Source organism: Stigmatopora nigra, chromosome 16, assembly GCF_051989575.1.
Source record: "Stigmatopora nigra isolate UIUO_SnigA chromosome 16, RoL_Snig_1.1, whole genome shotgun sequence".
NCBI classification, from domain to species: domain Eukaryota; kingdom Metazoa; phylum Chordata; class Actinopteri; order Syngnathiformes; family Syngnathidae; genus Stigmatopora; species Stigmatopora nigra.
The window spans coordinates 4,003,887-4,025,837 of NC_135523.1; the positions used below are offsets into that span (position 1 = coordinate 4,003,887).

A 21,951-nucleotide genomic window follows, 5' to 3' on the forward strand; every position below is an offset into this window, starting at 1 on the left:
ATAAGAAATTCCTTAGTATATTCATTTCAAACCTTTTTCTTCATTGTATTGATAGATTGTTGTTGTAGATTGTTGTTAATACAAGTATACATTTTTGCACAAAAACTCATGTGATACTTATTTGTACAATTCCCCACTGTGCTGAATAAAAAATACAACTTTAGTGCTTTTAAACCCTATTTTTCTCCAATATCTGAAAAAAAATCATTTCAACTTTTAAGATGACTTCAGTTTATCAGTTTCTGTGAGTACTAAGTGCTAAATTCTTTCCTCATTTGTCTTATAAATTCTTCAAACTCAATGCTGCTCTCTAGTGCCAGAACTGTGTTACCTTAACTGAAACAACCTGGAAAAAAACATCCCCTCCACAACAAAAGAGTTCCCAATCTGAAAGCCTATTTTCCAATCAAAATCACTCTGCAAATGACAATCACAGACAACAAGGTCTTAATTTCAGCACTTTTAATAGTTACTCAAGAGGCACAAATATAATTTACAGGGCTACCATCTCTACGTGCTCCCACAAAGTGACATCCTGACCTATGAGGCCCACAAGCAGTGAGTGTAAGACGACAGCAGAACCACCAACAGTCTTCACCTCTTACATACACAAAAACACACACATACACACAGGCACACACTTCTGCTGTTCACCTCACTGTATCTGAGGCCTTTTTTTCCTTGTTCTTACATGTTTTGCTCTATAGTGACACCGCAATGTGTTTCCACATCTTTTTTACTCTGTCTTCATGACCCTTTTGAGGTAGATAACATTTTCCAGTCACCTCCCAACTTACTAAGATGTGAAACACATCTACTGCTCCGTTCCACTCTTTTGACCACCTATTTTCCTCATTAAGGTAAACGACAGATTACATTTTAGTGCCACTGAGATCAGTAACAGTATTGAAACGAGTCTATTTTAATCACTTTAGATTCTTAGGACTAGACAATGTTTATTTAAGGTAGAATTTCTGGTGAATTGAACACAGTAAAATGAGCTGTACTGTAAAATAGAGCTTTCTGTAGATACGTCGTGTACTTCATCTTTCAGCCTCTTTTTGATAAAAATCAACAGACACGCAAAGTAAAATAGGTTCAATTCACGTAAGAAAAAAAAACTACACGGGACCATACGACAGTAATCGAACGAAACACAAAATGTTGTGATAACGACCACAGGACTGACAAATTTTACATTTTCCGACAAAGGAAAATACACCTTTCATCACTTGGAAAAATACTGCTAATATAAAGAAACTGTGAAGCTGAAAATAATGTTTTTTTGTGTGTAAAAGTTGAAACTGTTATATTTCCTGAACATTCTTTTCATGGTCTCATATATTTTTTTCCTCCCAAAAGAGTTTCTTGATCATTTTGGCACTTTCTCTTCCTATCTATCGATTTTGATTCTCATCTATTTGTTTTAACAATTCATCTAATTAATTCTGGTGCTCAAAGCTTGAATATATATAAAGCAAACAGTGTCATATTGACGTGACCGAGTCATAACGTAGCAAACACATGACTTTATGTTTAGTGCAAAAGTCTGTCAGTTTATATAAAATGCCATTTGTGCTCCATTTTTAAAATGCGGTCAAGGCCAATGATGATGTCATCGTATCAACATATAGATGATGAACGCAATAAAGTGAATACATTTTGGCCATTACTAAATCATCAAAATGAGTATGTTTGCGTGTATGATAAATAGCCAGCAACAGTCAACACTCACAGACTTGCAGCACAAAAAAACTACCCATGATGCTTTGCTCTACTGAGGCACAGTTTATGCCTAACAGAGAAAAGTTCCACATCATCTGACAATGAGTGTTGAGAACATCACCACGAGGGAAAGACGGCGATAAAACAAAATGACCTCGTCAAGAGTGAATGAAAAATATAAAGTGTCTATGCTCTATTTTTTTGGTTTTCTCCCGCGGGTGGGCTACGGCCTAAAGACGGGCCGCGCCGAGCTCCCTCGCTTTCTCGCCAGCCTACAATGTCTCCTCCTTCCCCGAGATCCTGCTGAATAACCATCATAACGCGCGATTCCGCCATCCCATCTCAATAAAACTCCATGAAGCGTCCTCCCCTTCAAAATAAATGTCAGGTGACTGGTATTGAAGGCGACAATGTGCAGAACGGTGTGGGAGTTTTTTTTTCTCTCTCGCATCGGCCCTTCTAAGAGTAAATGGTGATAACTTCGCGTCCACCCCCTCGGACAAGAAGGACACGGTTCAAACCCTCAAGCAAAACTTCGAGGAATTCCATATCTGAGAAGAAGGGAGTTAAAGTGTGTAGTTTTGATTAGAAATGGGATTAAAACCTGGATTTTTGCAAGGGGAGCTTTTGAAATAGAAAAAAAGGTGCAGATAAGGATACAGTTTTCATCTCCTCCTCGGTTCTTTGGTGGGCCGGGCATGTTGAGGAGAACCAGGTGGGCTCCTTGGGACTTGTTGACCACCACTTCATTCAGTTTGATGGCCGTGTGCATGCGACGGACGTTGGTTTGGTTCCTGGTCAGATAAGAGTAAATAATTCAATTTAATTTGAACATTGTATATAAATAATAATAAATAAAGCTGTATATTTGTGTAGAAATACATAAAGAAAACATACAAGAGCTTCACAGTGGTGGCCATTTTTTTTTAATGTTAACTCCAATTTATTTTTTTTGCTTATAGTTTGGTCATGAATATTCCAAATGTTTACAATTTCTATAAAAATGTGCAATGATTGCTGACCTTGAAATATGAGTCCACATTGCAAATATAAACTTTTGTTAAGCTAACCAAATGAATATTTATGTATAAGTAAAAGTGTTGGCGACAACATTTAGCCTTGAATGCATGTTAGTGGTGGGCGGCCCAAAGAAAACAAGCACAAAAACAAATGTAATTTGAATTTTGATGTGTTTGTTGACAAACAAACACTTCCAAACCAAATGACATGAAAATGAGGACACAATTCTGCTTTCCATAGTTTTTTTCCTTTTAAATATCACGTTTAAGTGTCCGAAACAGTACCAATATAAGAAATATTTTTAGGTATGACATTTCTATCAACAACTGAATCAGTTTGGCTCTATCTATTCAATGGCAGATGGAAAACACAATTTGTCACACATTAATCAAGGCCTTCTCATGCACGTGCACGGAATACAAACACACACAAGTTGAAGGAAAGCGTGGACAGTGTCACAAACACACATGCAAATTACGGTGAATAGAATAGAACTTACAGGCTCCCCCACTCTCTAGAAGGAGAAAAGTGGGACAGAACAGAGACAGGCTTTAAATGCATCTAAAGTCAGCTATGAAAGCTTCAAACTGTCCCACAAGGCTTGACACACGTCTGCATTGAGATGTCTTCATAGTAAGAGACGAGGAGTTAGTCCACGTTAGAGTAGACCAAGTTTGAGTGGGCTCGCCGTGCACTAATTCTTTACACGCCTCATGCGTGAGTTCAAGCCATGCAAACTTGTCCTATTTCACTCATTAACTGGTTTGGCAGCAACCACATGCCTTGTTCTCGTGATGTTGTATTTATTTATACGAATCAATTATGCACTTAAATGTATGCTGAATTTCCAGAACTGGATGAAACACGTATATACTTGTATTTACTTTTATGTAGTTATAAATAGGAATTAATGGGAAAAATGTGATTCTGCAAGTAGTATTGTTAATTCTCTTGATATTGCAAATCACTACTTTTGTAGTATTTAATAGCTATGAATAAATGTCACTGCTGACTGCTGGGGAAAAAAATTAAACATCCAATTAAATGCAAGTTTCTTATCCGTGAGTAATATTAAACCATGACATCTAGTGCTTGTGATGAAAACTACAGGTTAAATGCAACCTTGATTTGTTTTTTGAAGACTATTTTAATTTCTGCAGAAGACCTGAAAATTTGCAGAAGTGCAAATACCTGACAGGACTAATTACAATTAGCTCCAAGCAAATAAGGTCTAAGCTTTTGGACTTTCTGTGGAAAAACGACTCTAAGGTGGGTGCTACTATTACAATAAACAGCTAACCATATTTCAAACATTCATGCGTTAGTAATAGCCTACTTACGGCTTCATGTTGAAAAGGTCTCGCATGGCCACGTTGGCGTTGCATTCGCGGTTGCGGTTCCGCTCTGTGAAAAGTTTATCCTTGGTCCAGGTCATGTGAACTCGCTCCGGGCCAGTTTCGGCCTTGTCGTTACTGGCTGTGTGGGATGCCGTGTTTCTGTCATGGATGAGCTGGGCCTGAGGGTGACACATTGGGGGAAGAAATGTATATTATGTATATTAGGTTGAAGAAGAGGAGGTCAGACAGTAAAGAATAGAATGAGAGAGGATACTGAACAAAAGAGGGAAAGAGAATGAATGATGAGAAGAGTGGATGATAAAGAAAGAAACCTATGCAAAATAAAGTAATCTATTTAAGTGATAAAAACAGAGGACGTCACTGGGTAAAAAAAAATATAAATAAAAAACACATGAAACATAGACCAAGAACACAAGACAATGGGACTGAAGTTCCAAAAATTCCACAATTAATTTTCTTTTACTACATAAGGTATTGATTAAAAAGGGTTGTTCACCACAGTCATCACAATTATTGGAGGCGGTCTAATTGGGGGTGACAACTCTGTATATCCCTCTTTTACAATGAGAAAAACTAAAATTAGGTATGTAAAAAACTACAAAACAAACTAAAACAGCCCCATAAATAGTTATGTAAATTGGATGAATAAACCTGAAAACACGAACACTGGGACTTAAGTATTTCTCATTGGACAACCACACTATGATAAAATGGACATTGCTGTCAGTTTATGAGGAAAATAAACCAATGAGAATTCCATTTACATTGTCGGTAATGGTAATCAAGTTGATAAATGAGCACAAAATATTTTTTAAAGTGCATTTGAGATAAATACAAATAGGTCAGCTTAGGTAACAGTACTGTCCATTTTTTCATCAGAGGTATTTTGGGATGATATAAATACAAGCTTAATAGGCTTTATGGGGTTTGGGCTGCAGTCTTGGGGTGTGACGGGTTGGTATTCACAAAGCAACATAGAGCTCTTGAGTACACTATATAATAATATGATGTCATTAAAGCTCAGTATGGCTGATCACACACTTTGTGAAAGCCGGGGCCACAGTTGGAAGGGACACTGGGGTTGGACAAAAACGACTACCTCATCCTCTTGCGTGTCCTCCGTTGGAGAGGCCTGCCGACTGAGGCTTGCGCCTTCGGCAGGACCTGGATTCTTCCTTCGGATTGAGTTACGTGATTCGTCAGTGATACTCTGAATCTGAGTAGTGTGGCATTGCCCCGAAACGTGATTGCAGATAAAAAGCAGAAGGGGCCAACCGTTAATGAGTGCCGCGGATGCTAAGAATGGACATAAATTTGAGATCTAAGTTGTGTTTTTAATTCTTTGTCATGCTGATCCGACCAATCGGGTGTATTTTATGTTTTAAAAAAAAGTAGTAGTACTAGTCAAAGACCACAATGAAGGCAATTAAGTAAATTTGATTAAATATTAGTGGACCTTACCTCTCGCTCCCTTTCTGTCTTGGATAGCTGCATCTGTTTCAACATCTGAGATCTCTGTTCCATCACCAGAGTCTTCTCATAGGTGAAGGCTGAGATATCATTATCATTCTGGACACATTACCAAAAACAAGAAAAAAAACACTTAATTTGAAGAACCAATAATGTAATTCATGGCAAGCCCTCAAACCTATTTTACCATTTCCACCACTTCCACCTCTGCATTCAGCCGCAGGTGATACAGAAAAGTCTGGAGATCTTTTTTCATCTGGATACTGTTGTCATCCATCTGGGCCACAGTGAAGATGCGCATCTTGCACTTTCTCCAAACCTGAGGGAAGGTATTCAAGGAAGAGGAGAAAATCAATGTTCAAGTACAATTAAACGTCGTAATTTGCGGCATATTTGAGTCATTTCACAAAGGCACTACCTTATGTTGTCGCAGCAGGAACGGCAAGAGCATCAAGAGGCCTCCATCGTGAACCACCCACCACACATCAATGGTGCCCTCGCCCAGCCGTTCTTGATTGGTGGGGAAGCTGTCCACATTTTTAGCGACAAGCAAAGCCAGGTGAGCAGATGTGGTCTCTCGAACCGTTTCTAGATGAGCACAGGATGAAAGGAAAGTGAACCTCTTCCTAAACTCCATTTGATAAGTTTCATCATGTCCCTGTACCTGTAAAATTCCTCCACGACTGTGGGTCATTGGACTGCTTCCAAGTTCCCGGCCAAGCCATCAGGACTGTGTTATGCTTCATACCTCCCAAGCCGGCCGATTGGATAAGATGGGAGACGCCATCTCTGAGGTTGGAAGAAACGACAACGTGGCAGAAACCTTTCGTCCGCTCTGCTGTCATGGAAGACTTGATGTTCTGTAGAGGATTACAAGATGGAGTGAATTTTCAAAAGGGTAAACAGTGTAGAATGTACAATCTTTATTATACCTGCTCTGCTTTCTTTGCCTCTGTCTCTTTAGTGAGAAAGGTTCCCTCCAATACATTTCCCACTATGGTTAGGCCTTTTCCTGCTTTCAGCTGAGATGTGAAAGACAGCAGGCGTGGATGCTTCACTGCCTGATCGGAGTCCAGGTTGAGGAGCACCAGACATTGAGGCCTGAATTCATTTAAACAGAAAAACATCTATTGTACACTGCAACTTGCTTTAAATTCAGAATGTTCTCTTGAATTCCAAGAATATGTGCAATTGGTAGTTTCAGCATGTATGAAGGTTATCACTATGGTGAATAAAATATTGAACAATGAGATTATACAAACAGAGGCTGAGTCCAATCTCATCTGAATTCTGCCTGGAAGTCTTGCACAGGATTGGACTGACAAACTCAAAAATTACATACCTCCAGTTTTTGGTGTGTGGGGGAGCTTCTTCGAGACGAATGAGGGCAAAACGGGCTGCATTTAGGGACAGGCCACGGATGCCGTCACCCCATTCCTTCTCTGCACTGTTAAAGTACAAACATAATAATATTGAACTGGGAGTTTCTGTGAGTTGTCTTTAAAATAAAACAAAATGCATGCTTTCACAGTTATAAATTACTATGAAGACATATGATGCACGAGTCCAAAAACTATATACCATATTTTCCGGACTATAACCTCCAACAAATATTTAACTCTTCCTACCAACAGCTATGTTGTTTGTTTATTTATTTTTTTATTCTGCAGTTATCTGAAAATAATGTTCTTGGTTTCTGATAAAGTAAAAACATTTTAAAAAAACTTACCCTCTGTATTCAATGTATTTGTAGATGCAGCCAGCGATGGCCATGGCAAATATGGCATAATACCAAGACGAAATGAACATGAGAGCCAGGCACAAACTCATTCCCAGAAAGGAGAGAGTCCTACAATGAAAAAGCAATTAACATTTCTCCACCACTAATTACAAAATCCATCTATTTATAGAAAGGTGTCATGCTTTTGCCTCATTAGTTGAGAAACAAATAAACCCATTTCAGAATGGACAGCTGAGAGGCTTAAATGGGAGTGAAATAATGACAGTCTCGGAACGCAAGGTTACCGAGTGGTATTGTGTGCAACCTTTGTTGTGGAATTAATCTTAATGGAGATGCTTTTTTGTTTGAGAGTGAATGGAAGAGAAATAGGCCATAAATGTAACAAGTAAGATAGTTGAACCACATGACAGATTTCCCTGGACTTCATAACTATCCCATATTGTTGTCTATAAAATGCAAGATTACAGATCACTGACCAGTGGTAGTATTTGAATCGTGGTCTCCAATTTGGTGTTCGTAGTAAAGTCTGAACTGCGCAGGCCAAGTTGACAAACAGGTAACACATGAGAAAAAACCTGCAAGATAGTCAAATAACACAATAAAAGCTCCACATCTTTTTGATTGCCATTTTATGACCCAATTCTTCAATGCTCTGGTAGAGGGAAATGAAAACCCACATTGAGAGGATTGGAGCCACAGCATCAAGAGAGGCGATGAGTATTCCAATCTCACAGATTGCACCGGTAAGTAGGAGAGCCCAGGTAGGTTCTCCGTTAGCTTTTCCATGTCCGAATACCTGAATAGCCAATGTAAAAATGTTAATTAAAGGGGTTTGTTTGCTTTATTAGCAAGGGTCTGTGTGTGTCTCACCTGTAGGAAAGGTACAATTCCATCTCGTGCGATGGCTTGCAGTAAGCGGGGTGCCCCAGTCAAACTCTGCAGGCCAGCGCCACAGCAGGAGAAGAAGGAACCAATGACGATGACCCATGGTGAAGGCCAAGATAGTGTTCCAATAACCAGGTTGCCTTTTACAGAATCACCAAATCTACAAAAAAGATGAATTGTATTATAATTAATGCTTTGCCTCTCATAAAAATACATCCTGTGCTACACAAAAAGAAATACGAAATGTGAACTTGTTGGTCCAATAAATGATTTTGAAATGTTTGCAGAACATTGCTATGTTTTTTTAAGTCTTACTTGTCCCGTAGTAAAACACCCTCAATGCATGCGCCGAATAGCACGACACAGGTTACATCTGATATCAATTGTTAAGGAGAACAAAATAGTCTAAAATAATTTATAGAAAGTTTCCTGGTTGAATTAATATTGAGTATATATTACGGTTTATTTAAGTAAAGTCAATGGGACTCAACAAAACATTAAAGTTGGATTAGAATTGAGTGTATTTGCTTAAATCAGCAGAACTGACAGTCAGTCAAACTATGAATGTCAATATCAGTCAAACATAAAAGGATACAGATGATTGAGGTGGTAAATATAGCTAAGATGGTTCCAACTGGGATGGATTTTTGGGCATCCCGCAAATCACCTGATCGATTCGAACCTGCCATGATACCTGAAAAATAACAACAACAAAAATGGATTTATGAAGATCATAGCCAGCCAAATGCTGACCACAAAATTTTAAATAAGAAACTCCACTCACCAGTGACAGAAGGAAAGTAAATCCCAACAAGCAATGTAAAGAAAGAGGCAATATCATTGACAACATAGGGCAGATAGATGTCTTGGGTGGGATCACTTGCTCCCTGAGACTGCAACTTCTTGTTTTCAACTAACATGCCAAGAGGGCCATATACTGACCACATATTTTCTGAAAAGAAGCAGTAAAAAATAAATTCAGAAAGAAAAGCCTTTACATGACCATGCAAAGACTTTCAGATCAATGCATGAAGTATAAATCAATTGAGAAGCTATAGATTGTTAAATCACTACAATGTTAATAAAAGTAAAATAGCAGAGAATATTGACTGCCCCAAATGAGTCAACCAACCTGAAATAACTTTACTAGTAAGTCCAGGGATGCCTTGAATCTGGGTCACATTGTTATTTAAGAAATATTCATTGCAGGTAGCATTTAACTCAGGTCCATCACAGAACAGCTTCCACAGCTGTGTGGTGGTTGTCACATTATCGATAATTTCCATCTTGAAACATTTATCAAAGTTGTGGTTCTGCAGAGTACGATTTCCCAACATGCAAACACTATAACAACAAAGAGGAGAGAGTAAAGTATATTTACAGACTCAAACCCAACTGAGAATATACATGTATTCGTGTATAATTTACTCACGGAAAGTCGGGTGGCTCGAAGATTGTCTTGATAACTCCGGCGTAGATGGCAAGGATGGAGAGAATGACACAAGCCAGGAAAACAAGGGCGAGTTTGTTGACATATTTCACCCCCACAAAGACAACAATAGACATCAGCGTAAGGCAGCATGTGCCATAGACGCGCATGTTATTGAGTAGGGCATCAACTTCATCCTCTTTTTTCTCTGCTATAAAGATGGCCGCCTTAGGCACAATGTAGGTCTAAACAGGGGAATGGAGACCACCATTGAGTTCCAAAATTTGTACTACACAGAGTACACAGTGTTATTTTCTCACCAATAGAATCTCGATAGTACCCAAGATGTACATGGAGCCGGCAAATGTTGTACCCAGATAGAAACAGAGACCTACAGCTCCACCAAACTCAGGGCCAAGAGATCTGGAAATCATATAGTAGGAGCCTCCAGCTATGGACAAAAAAGTCAAAGTTAAAGATGGGAAAACATGTCAAGCCATTAATAATTAATTTAGGATTATAATCATACCTGGCACAACACCATTTGTAGCAATAGCACTCATGGATATGGCAGTCAGCATGGTCTGAAACAACAAATTATTCTGTCAAAACAAATCTTAAAAGGTTTATTTTGTAAATCACTTCCAATGGTGATTGGATACAAATAAGTTTATAATAGTTTATCAATAAGAGGAAGGACATGTCACAAGATAACAGACGTGGAGTTTAACTTCTCTGCCTTGCTTATCCTCTCTTAATTTAAACAATAACAAAAGAAGAGGATGGTGAACATGGAAAGGTGACATTGAGAAATAAAAACAAAAGTAAATAAATAATAAAAAGAGGAGTTGGACTAGAGCACGAGCAACAGAAGAAAAGCCGTGACTATCCACGGCCAAGATAAACCTCCGGCTCTCGTTGGCCATCCGGTTTAAAACGGCAGACAAGCTGGAGAAAAACCAATTAGCTGGTAATTTTACCACTAGCTCCCTTTTAAATCCAAAGCAGATATACAACTGACTTGCACTCTACCAGGAATATCTGACGTAATTTGGCACGGAGAAAAATACAAAGTGGGAAGTTGATTAAGGCAAAGAAAAAAATTCTTTTAGACAAAAAGGGACTTTAAATTAGATCTATTCAAACGTTCTGATAGATTCTTTTGCTTCACATTTTTGCATTTGTAATTATTTTCATTGTAATTCTTTTAATGTATTAATACAACTTCTTTTTTAAAGCTATATTAATTTTCCTCTTTTGTTTTGCTGGGCTATAGTGGACAAACAATGAAGAACAAAAGGCCAAAGAAATGTGAATCCATTTTTTGTCAGGAAACATTTCTTCAGGAAAGAGATGAAAATCATTCCCTGCCAAGGATTCTGTTTGTACTTTCACTGATTAATCTGAAGTAATCCATTGTCTGACGCGGGATTGAGTAATATCGGCAAAAGTGTGAGAGTGCACATTGCAGATGGGGGAATTATGTGATAAACACAGAAGTAGAAATGGGAAGCCTTCATTATGGCAACTGACAGAACACATATATACATGAATTTATATATAATCTTGCATATGATTGCTTTAAAATCTCTTGATATAAGAGAAATATTACTTTATGTAGTGGAAAAGTCTGCATTCTGGTATATTGATTTTATGTTATGTAAAAATAAGTTAAAAACAGCAAGTTCAGCATAAAATACCTTTAAAAACATTTTTGAATACTCACACATGAGCAGCACAGGCCAACAATAGCCAGAGATTCCAAAATCCCGGCCGTGCCGACTATCCAGGTAAGGCGAAGAAAAAGGATGACCCCCAAAATGTTTTGAAGGCAGGGGAGATAGACACCCATGAAAGTTCCCATTTGAGGACTCTAAAGACGAGAAAGATATGTCATAGTACAAATTCCTAGAATTCAAACATGTACTGTGTATAGAAAAGATGAAGATATTCCAGTTTTACCTTGACTGCTTTCTTTTTGGGACCCTCATCGTCATCGGCTTCCTCATGTTCTTGGGCTCCCTGGGTGAGATTGGTGTAGTTTGCCAGTTTATCGAGAAGTGACGACACCATGGGGTTGCTGTCCATCTCCTCCTGCAATGAAATAAATACAAAGGATATAACATGCAAAATAAGTTAACACTTGTTGCATGAACTGTATTTGTGTGTGTATATATGCAATGAGAGATATATAAAAAGCAATTACCTCAAAAAGTGCCATGTTGGTGCCATCATAACTGTTGCTTTTGTCATTGTCTGTGTTGTTGATGAAGGGACTGTTTTCCTTTGGGACACCATCACCTGTAGAAAATGTATGTTTATATTTAGTATTCATTAAAAAAAATCATGTTCCTCAGTGAAATTACATTATTTCCTATAACATTTTTCTTTCTATGCTTTCTAATTGACTGCAAATAAATTTAAAGACAAAAACAGTTGGGCTGTTTCTGGCTAATCCTGCAAAATATTACTGTTTTTGATACTCAGACATGGTATATTAGATATGTTCTCTATAAAGTGCTGTTTTTACCAGGCAACGCCTATAGAAATCTAACAGCAGTGGAGATTTGATGGATATCTTTCACTGTTTGATGCAGATGCACGAGGAATAAGAGGCTTGCACAGCGGCTTAGTCTGGTTTAATCACAGGGAAAGTCACTATGTCCTTGTAGTCTGCACCACTTTAAAGCAGTTGTTCAATGACAAAAAATGTACACTATAAAATGTTAAACTCTAACTAAATGTCTCATTTATTGTTGACCTACACAGCATCATTGTAATATGAATACACCCATCATTTAAGAGTGGTAATCTTAAATTTAACATTGTTTTTTCTTAGCATTCCAAATAATATATACAGAGTTCAAACCCCATCCTCTCTGTCAGGAGCTATTTCAGTGACCAATCACAACTGTAATCGGAGCTAAGCAAAACTTCCAGCATCAGCAAATGCTCTCAGCAAAGCCAAAATACCATAGTTAATGCATTTATAACACAAGAAGAAACATTAAGTATGAACCCAATCGTAAATACATTTGATGGCATTTGCATGAGCTCATGCTTTGAAATGTACATTATATAATGTTACATAAATACTGACAGTCTACCACTGTACACAAAGACATAAGAACAAACAGGAGAGAGATGCTGTGTACTGTCAGCAGTTTAACACATCAGTCAACACATGCATGCAGCATTGCAAAAGTCCTGATGACCGAGAGCTGGCCTTGCAAATTCGCAAACTAAAGAAGAAATGTACTAGAACGTAAATCTAGCTGTATTAAGGAAAACAGGAAAAATACTACTTCCCTACAGAAATATTTTTAAATATTTAAAGTGCATCTGTTAAATCTCTCCATCTCTCATTGCTTTTGAAAATATAGCATGCTGGAAATGAAACTGTGACACAGATAACTTTCAAGAAATAAATTAACATCCTACAACAGGGTTTACAGAGGTATTCCAATTAAGTAAATTCAAAATATTACCCCAAAAGTATCATAAATTAACGTTTTAGTCTTTTGAGACTAAATGAATCAGGCAGACAGGCAGGTTCAAACTGTAATCATCTAAAAGTCAAATCCCACATCACTCATTTTAATAGCAAAATGGATTGTACAGAAAAGGTACCATGCAACGCCATTGACAATTTCACACTGTAGAAATTTGGAGTACTCGTGTTTTTACAAATAAAACTGCAAAGGATTTAGCTATACTGACCAAAACCAAAATGATTTTATTGATGTAAATTACTAATGCTGAACAAGTTTATCAATATTTTAATTACAGTAATCAGCAGTAATATAAAACATTTTTTAAAATGTAATAAGGTTTTGGCATAATATGTAAATGTATGGCAAGTGTCCTTATGTGTATTTGGGCCTACTTAGGTTAGTGTTTCTTGTAAATTAACGTCAACCAGATTTAACCCAGGCGATGCTCATACATTCAATTTGTATGTTTTTTTACATATTGGAAGTAAAGGGAATAGTGTTTACTGGAATATCTTATTTTAAAAACTTAAATGCAAAGGAATGCAGTGACTTCTGTTCATAAAGGCAAAAATATTTCATCACCTGACAGGTATTTTTTTTTCATCACTTTTATGTTAATGATGACATCCCTGATTAAAAGAGGCACTGAATAGCTTAGGATAGAGATAAAATCCATTAGTTCAGTGCTTACTGATTGGTATAAGTTCGTCATCAGTTAGTAGGAACATTGAAGATCTGCTAATGGTTAGGTCAGCTTCTCTGGTCATTGTGGTAATAAATGACCAGGCATCCTATTTATATCGGCTAAGCTGTGCAGTGTGATGATGCCTAAGCTGCCTAACGCCACCAGAGTTAGCCCATGGCGCACTCTGCAACTATAAGACGGAAGTGGCACTCATCATCAACATTTAACTCACAAATGTCAAGGACCAAAAGTCAGTTTTTTTTTCAATTTAGGTTTGAAGAAGGATGGATGATAACCTTGGCATCATTGTGTGTGTTTAAAACTATAATAAAGTTACTTTTTACCAAATGAACCATCATCATATGTGAAATCATGTTCATTCTTATGTGCATGTATATTTTGCATTCATTTTTTTTAAAGAAAAATATTACCACAATTTGGACTTTAAAGACTAATTTTATCTCATGTCAATTTAAAATAATAGTGAAGTGGACACACACAAAAATAAAAAAATAATAAAAAGCAGATGACAATTTTTCAAGCATTGTCTATTAGCTAAAAAATATTTTTCAGCAGCATTATATGTCTTTTTTAATGATTTTTTTGCTCCATCATTTGAGAAACACCAAATTGCACTATTAAAAATGATGTGACAAACTACTCCATGCAAAAAAAAAAAATCAGGGAACATCAATACACCAATCATATCAGTCAGTTCAACTATAATGGCAAAAAAATGAAATATGAAGAAAAATATCAAACTTACCCCTCCGACGAGAGCCTCCCCTTTGCTCCATTTTGAGGAGCAGGGTTTAAAAAGGTTCACGAGAGGAGGGGTCCAAACAGCAGTCCCAAAGTAACTCCAGTAATAGTGTTCCAAAGTATAATGAAATTGTTTGTGAGGTGCAGAAGACAGGAATGCTGCCTATGCTGTGTGGATAATGTGAGGATCAGCTATTTCTGTGACTGGCTATGTGCGCGCGTGTGTGTGTGTGTGTGTGATGCATGGCCTGCGATGACGATGTCAGCGACAGCCATGCATCACAAAGCACCCTTTACCCTCCCACTGAGACCAACCAGCATGCACGCGCCCCTCATGCACGCTCACATGGATGCTTTCCCTCAATCACCCTGAGCTTCTCATCCCTTCTACTCACATTACCACTTGAGTACGTTACAGTATGTGTCACGGCACATACTGAATAAGCGGAGCAAAAGAAAGTGAAGGCTTTTGGAAAAGTAAAAGTGTCTTGGATGGTGATTTCCTGCAGAAATGCATTATTCTTTGAATTAATTTTTAATATTTTTTATTTTTTTATTGCATAGGAATCTTTCTGAGGAAAATCAAGTCATTGAGCTGTTAGATGTACTGTAATGAACCTGCCTTTGTTTTAGCTACTCATTTATCTGTATGTTTTAGAGCATGTGAACTTGAGTCAAATCACTTAACTAGATTAGACTAAGCCTGAACTTTTTATAAAACACTGAAGTCACACTGGGGCTAGTACATAAAGCAAGGCTTGGCTTTTAGCCAAATAGTCTTTGACTTGTGCTTCACTCTTCTGGCTGCAACCTAACTATCAGTCAGGTGAGTATGTTGCCCCATGCTGGGGCGCATTGGCTTGTTTTAGAGGTGAGATACTGAGGTATGACCTCAGGGCTGTCTACCTAAACAGACCTTTAAAACGTGCTCTGTGGCCATTCTCTCAGTTGGCAGTGAGAAATCAAGCAAACAAAACTTGTACTACCATTTTTCTCTAAAGAAAAAGCCAATAAATATTAAAAGTGACATTGGATGGAAAAGTGAAACTCAAAGAAGCAAAATATGCATTTGTTATTATAATATTAATTCAATAAAATTCAAAATATGCACATCTTAAAACAAGGAAATTCAGTTTGTCTTGTCGAACGTTGAAGTTTTTTTTTTTTGTTAACTGACTCTACAACTTAAAATGTTTACTAAGTCTCTATCCTGTTTGATGATTGAACATCTGTCTAAGATAGTATTATTTAAAGTGTCATGGCTTTAAGAGGGTCTCACAAATGACTCCATAAGAAGGATTTAATCGTATCAAGCTCCACTTGATGTCAGATGGTTACAATTTCAGTGTGACTGAGTGCATGTGGATGTGGGTTCCATTTAATGAAATCCTCCGCCCTTAAACCCATAAGCAAACAAGTTATGTAACACATGCCAGAGTACTGGGGACTTCTCAGGCTTTTTAATGTGACTATACTACAGTAGTTAATTTGACCTATACTGCGACTCTCTCTTTAAAAACAATAGAGTTGGGACTAATACAAAGAAAAGTCCAACATTATAAATATATGATGTCATTTTGCATGGGCGTATCAGCACAATACATTTGGGGAATGACTGCAATTCCTTTCGACTTTGTAAGAAATTAACCAAGGTTCTAAAAGAGAAGAATGAAATACTGAGGAGCAAATTAAGAATTATACGTGACCACTAAGTTGAACCATGATTAATGATTTACATTTATTTAAAATCACTAAGAGACATATTAACCTTTGACTTTTGGGTGTTTAAAACGGCCTTCTGCAGAGACCAACTGACTAAGAATGTATAGTACAATTTCAAAAGTAGCAAGCAATAAACAAAATGTGTCTTATCATGCAGACCACATTGGCAGAAGCAAAGTGGTGAGGAGGAGGGGGAGTATATACGTCTCTGTCCAATGGAAATGGGAAGTACCAGTCAGAAACAGCTGATTGCTGTGAATTTGGGTCTTTTCTCTTCCTTTTCTTCCTCAAAAAAATGCAGTTTATCTATAATCCGTTTTTTTTTTCAGCCAATGACACATTTGATTGTATCTATCATCCTTCTAAAATCTAAAGAAACTATCTGATCCTAATACTACTACTGCTACTAATGATAAAAATACCATTGTGCTCTTATGTATCCTTTAATAAAGAAATGTTGCTTTAAAAAATTCAACAATGGAATTATGTAGATTATGCATATGATTTAGGATTGTAAATTAATGTCACAGTTTTAGTGCAGGCCAGGTTTTTTCCTCAGTTTATCCTCAACAATATGGAGTTCTAAAAGTATAGTGTAGTTCTGCTGTACTGTAGTGTAATGATGAAAAACATCAGGTCATCTTGGAACATAAACGGGACTTTCCCAACAATAAATCAATGTAAAAAACTAACAAGAAAGGGGAACCAGACAAAAAGGGAAGAAATTAGACCAGCACTCTCAGTATAGGGTGGTGTCTCACCTCCCCCAACTCAACCAACAGGAAACCAGGCAGGAGGATAATCAATAGCAGTAAATGCTATTTGAAAACCATTCAGTAATGCTCAAGATCCAACCGCATGCTGTCATACCCTCATTTGAATCTAAACCTGTTTCGTGACTTCACCTGTCTTAGGGGAAAAAAAGCAAATAACAAATTATTGACTTAGTTGTTATAGAAGTTAAATTTGAAAATGACAATAGGAATCACTCCTATCTTACATTGCCTTGACAAATATATTGATTATAGGTCAGAAGACTTGCTTCATCAAGAGTAATCTGAATGTATCTTTTTGAAGATTTCACTTGTGACATTTGTTGCTTGGTTTGTGATTGTGTCATTCTGAACTAAGACATCATGTAATTGTTTTGATAACAAGTTATTCACACACCCAGGGATGAGTAGGGTCCTCAATACTGGAATGTACTTTTGTGTGTTTTTGCTCCCAGAAAACTGATAATGGAAAACAGCATACCAAGATAAAAGTACATCAAGGGAAAACTGGTGTTTGAACCTAGTTATGAAGTCAGTCTGACTGCGTCAAAATGTGCACAAAGACTTAAATCTATACCTTAAAATAATGTATACTCACCATCCATCTAGTTCAAAAAACACAAGACAAAACAGAACATTTGCTCTCACCTGCAGCTTCTCCGTTCTCGTTCAACTCATTGTCATTTAAATCTTCCTCTTCAATCCTCTCATTTGCCTTTCCTGAGCTGTCTTTTACAGGAACCACAGTGAAATTAGTAGGCATTTTAACACCATGTGCTTCCTCTTAATGTCTCCCTCTTTCCACAGCGTTCTTCTCTCCTTCTCGGTCCACTCCCTTCCACCGTCCAGCTGTGTTTTTCCACATTTACCTTTGATGCTTTATCTGGAAAAAGACTTTTTCTTTCTTATTTACTCCAAACAATTAGGTTTCCAGGATCTCAAAAGTTCTGTGTATCAGTGGGAGACTGCTCGGGGCTGTGAAATCCACAAAACCGTTACCCCAATAAGGAAGAGCAGAGTTGTCCCGCCCCTGTGAAGGGGCAGTACTGACACACACACACACACACATAAAAAGAGGAAAACAACCACACTCACTCACTCAAACAACACAAAAAAATAAAATAAAAACAAAAAACCCACAAATGAAACTTGTCCTCGTGTGTACGAAAGCAAGCCTGTGACTTGTTTTCTTTCCCTGAAGACAGTGGTCAGCAAAGTCAGCATTTGTTCAAAGAGAGAAGGAAGTCCAGAGTGTTCCACAGGAGGAAATTTTGCTTCACAAGGACTCACACTGAGGATAATATTTCCTCACTTCCTATGCAGTGTTATTTGACTCCAAAAGCATTTAACAGTGGGCAGGGCAAATCTGTAAAAAGCATGGTTTATCAAACATTTAGTTGATCCACCATACTTATCCATTTTGTAAATGGGGAATAATATAAATAGTAAGAATACTACTACTACTTCTACTACTATGACCACTAGTACTACTACCACTAATACTACTAATATGACCACTACTACCACTACCACTAATACTACTATGACCACTGCCACTACTACCACTACCACTAATACTACTATGACCACTGCCACTACTACCACTACTACTATGACCACTACTACTATGACCACTACTACTATGACCACTACTACTATGACCACTACTACTACCACCACTACCACCACCACCACTACTGCCACTACTAACTACTACTAATAATAATAACTTTCACAACTATTGTACTAAACCTGACTTCAATTGAGGTGAAAAGTCATTTCAGTGGTAAAATAAAAATGAAAAAATATTTAAGATATGATAACCAATCATGCTAAATGCTTTTTTTTCCCATCATTTTTTTTTGAGACAGCAGTGATGTAACTGGGTGACCAAGTGGCCAGACACTCCGACTACCCCTGGACAGTCAATATATCAAGGCCAGGATAAGAAAATCTATATATAGAACTGAGGTTACAACAATGCAGTGTAGTGACAAGTGTGCTTTTGTGTATGAACTAGTAATCTTTGGAACGTTTTGTGTTCTCTCTGGAATGTTTAATTAAATACATGCAAAGGGTTAAAATGGTAAGTGTTTTTGCAAGAAATTGTGATATTTTATCAATGAAGACATCTCTGATTACTAGTTACATCTTTAGTTTTAGGCTTTTTTTATCCCATTTTCTTTATGATATATCCAAGGATGAGTATCCAAAAGTTACATATGGAACACAAATGAGGCCATTGTTACACAGTTGACATCACAATTGAACTTCTGCTACAAAAGTCTCACTAATACACACGCACATAGCAGTTACTGTGAAATGATGCTTTGTTGCCCTCCTGTGGACACAAATGGAATTACTGTAGCATACAATGTCACCATGACAACACAGCTCAATCAATTTGAACGTTTCTCAGTTGACGGTCATTGACCCGCCCAACATCAACAAGGAACACAATTGTCATATATACTGATCACCCAGTAACATATTAATAAAAGTATAAAATCAATTTCTTTAAGCGCTGACTGACGTAGATGGAATAACAGCAACATCTTCTCCAAAAAGGAGGACAAAATCTAGAAAAAAGGAGGAAAATCACTCTTGCATGGCAGCGATATTATCCCATGTTGCAGGCCCAATAGTGCCATGATAATTTATGGACAGTAATTTCAGCCAGTGTTTAAAAAAAGAGATCGAGTTAACTATTTGAGCAATTGACCTTCTGACCTCAGGTGACACTGGCCTAACTTTACCACATTCATTTCAACAGCTCGTGACATGAACAGGCAAGAAGACTTACCGGTAGTCTCTTCATCCAGACATATGATACGTCTCTCTACACATTTCTGAAATCTGATAGCCACTGACTGCACATCTTATGAACGCTTACTGGCCCAAGATATTAATAATTCCTTTTCAACATAGAGCAAATGCTCAAGAGCCTTAATCACATTTACAGTTATAGGAATGCCAGTTTATTTATACCTCATAGTACATTATTCTTTGGTGGCATTATAAATAGTTGATCCTGTTCTAATTGTGTGTGAAGTATTGCTGTTGCCGCATTTTTACCATATTTGAGTGAATTTTTATTCTAATATTATATTTTATTGGATTATATTAAATCTGATTTCACTCCTGCTCTTCATAACGCCCTCACTATCAAATTTTCTCATATTTTACCTATAGAAAAGCCTTTTGCTGAAAAATAGATGAGACAAGATTCCATGTGAACTTGCATCAATACAAAATCAACTTAAAAAATGTATATGATGCAAAATGAGGACAAACAAACCCTGGATCAGAGTTGCTCGTCAAGGCCCAGTTGGTGTCCTGACTGCTGGTCCCCAAATAAAGCAGAGGACAACATATGACACCGAAGGTGCATGCCTTTGGAAATAGGAATACATACACACACATGCATGCAAACATAATGTGCATCTTATATTCCATACAGTTACATAACTTACATATCCCAACATATTTAGCGAGATCATATCACAAAATCACTCATCTTTGCGGTGACTAATGTCTCTTGGATTAATGATTCTTCTAACAATTGCAATACTTCTGACATATCTAAAGCTGTAAGGGACCAGAAAATTCATTCATGCATTCATTCATTGCAAACATACATTGATGATCTTTTAAATGGAACTACCATTGTGATATTATTTCTTTATTTTATTTTATATAGCTGCAACATGATTGCAACCACAATTGTGTCTATCATAGTTGCCCAGTAGAATATGGCCAATGTGTTTTTACACCAGGAAGTAAGAAAGAACTCAAACTGTAATATCCGCTTGCACAATTTACAGTGTGTCACTCACTTTTGGTGAGTACACATTTTTGCGGCTTTCAATTTTAATTAATAATGAGTTGATCCTTTTAACACATTTTACACTAAGAATACATGACTTTGCCTTGATAGTGAATATATAATATATTTATGAAGTGATGAATTAGATCCAATATATATCAAAATACAACAGGTTACAACTGTGAGATCAAAATCCACCTTAAAAAGCATCACATAAAATTTGGAGCTTACTGGAATTTGATATAACTTGACATTGAATCTGAGCTTGATATAGATAATTATTGGAAGGATATTTTTGACCAGGATCAAATTTGATCATGGACATTTTGTAGTATTCATTTGAATGTGGTATAAAGATAAGCACATTTTAAATATGATTCCACACTGAAAAAAACTATTATTCAAATATTGTTAATATGTACACCACTTTGAATTGTTATTTTCCAGTTTGTTGAATTACAAAAAAGTTACCTTCACCCCATCACTTAAATAAAACATGATGATATTATGCAGACTTGCTGCTTTGCCAAAATAAAACACAGGCGTCATAGCACTTTTCATTCCACAACACAGAAAGATAAAGAAAAATAAATAGCAGACGGCTAATCCTAGAGTGGTAAGAAGAGATAAAGAACTGGGACAGTGTAGTAATGTCCAGGCTTACTTACCATATTTATTGGGTTCCCTATTGTACTCCAGAATAGGCACCGCAGCGTTGGGATCCTGTGGTTCGAGCACCGGGTCATCATCCAACTCTTGTCCGTCCACCCCGCCATCATCGCCGGCGACAGAGTGCGATCGCTGCCCTTCGATGAAGACCTCTCCCCCCGCTCCAACCGGGACGACCACAAACCTGTCCCCCATGTAGTTTCCTTTGTTAAACGCCTTGTTTTGGGCCCTTAATGAGTGGAAAAATGGCGAATTAAACAGGGATTCTAATGGGGAACACAAACAAATAAGCCCCCACGCTCACTAGTTGATCAGAGGTTTTATTACAGTAATGCACATGCACGCCCCCCGCAGACCATCATTGGATGAGAAGGATGGGGAGCGCTGTCAAT

The 21,951-nt window shown here is 37.3% G+C and overlaps 1 protein-coding gene across 7 annotated transcripts; it reads right to left on the reverse strand.

The window, feature by feature from the left end:
• Positions 1-447: 447 nt before the first annotated feature.
• On the reverse strand, positions 448-21,865 carry slc12a7b (solute carrier family 12 member 7b). Of its 7 annotated transcripts, none has more exons than XM_077736052.1 (26): positions 21,559-21,864; positions 11,835-11,929; positions 11,591-11,722; positions 11,355-11,501; positions 10,158-10,212; positions 9,949-10,079; positions 9,632-9,873; positions 9,332-9,543; positions 8,984-9,151; positions 8,795-8,893; positions 8,515-8,572; positions 8,185-8,359; positions 7,992-8,110; positions 7,791-7,889; positions 7,303-7,422; positions 6,916-7,020; positions 6,506-6,674; positions 6,238-6,433; positions 5,992-6,161; positions 5,761-5,892; positions 5,565-5,672; positions 5,203-5,319; positions 4,086-4,261; positions 3,245-3,259; positions 2,386-2,519; positions 448-2,276 (listed from the first exon to the last, which is right to left on the reverse strand). In XM_077736052.1, exons 1-26 carry the CDS (start codon positions 21,752-21,754, stop codon positions 2,185-2,187), a joined length of 3,462 nt encoding a protein of 1,153 aa, XP_077592178.1. In that variant the 5' UTR covers positions 21,755-21,864; the 3' UTR covers positions 448-2,184. The 7 variants fall into 7 exon arrangements, with proteins under 7 accessions (XP_077592178.1, XP_077592180.1, XP_077592184.1 ...); XM_077736054.1 differs by lacking the exon at positions 21,559-21,864 and adding an exon at positions 17,713-18,229; XM_077736058.1 differs by lacking the exon at positions 21,559-21,864 and adding an exon at positions 14,574-14,801.
• Between the last annotated feature and the right edge of the window lie 86 nt (positions 21,866-21,951).

What these genes read in the sequence shown, in the direction of transcription:
- slc12a7b (XM_077736052.1), bottom strand. Translation starts at nt 21,754, where the DNA reads ATGGGGGACAGGTTTGTGGTCGTCCCGGTTGGAGCGGGGGGAGAGGTC. An exon ending in GGTGTTTTACTACGGGACAA is followed by an intron (nt 8,360 to 8,514) that starts GTAAGACTTAAA and finishes TCTTTTTTGTAG; the next exon opens with ATTTGGTGATTCTGTAAAAG. An exon ending in GAATTGTACCTTTCCTACAG is followed by an intron (nt 8,111 to 8,184) that starts GTGAGACACACA and finishes TTGGCTATTCAG; the next exon opens with GTATTCGGACATGGAAAAGC.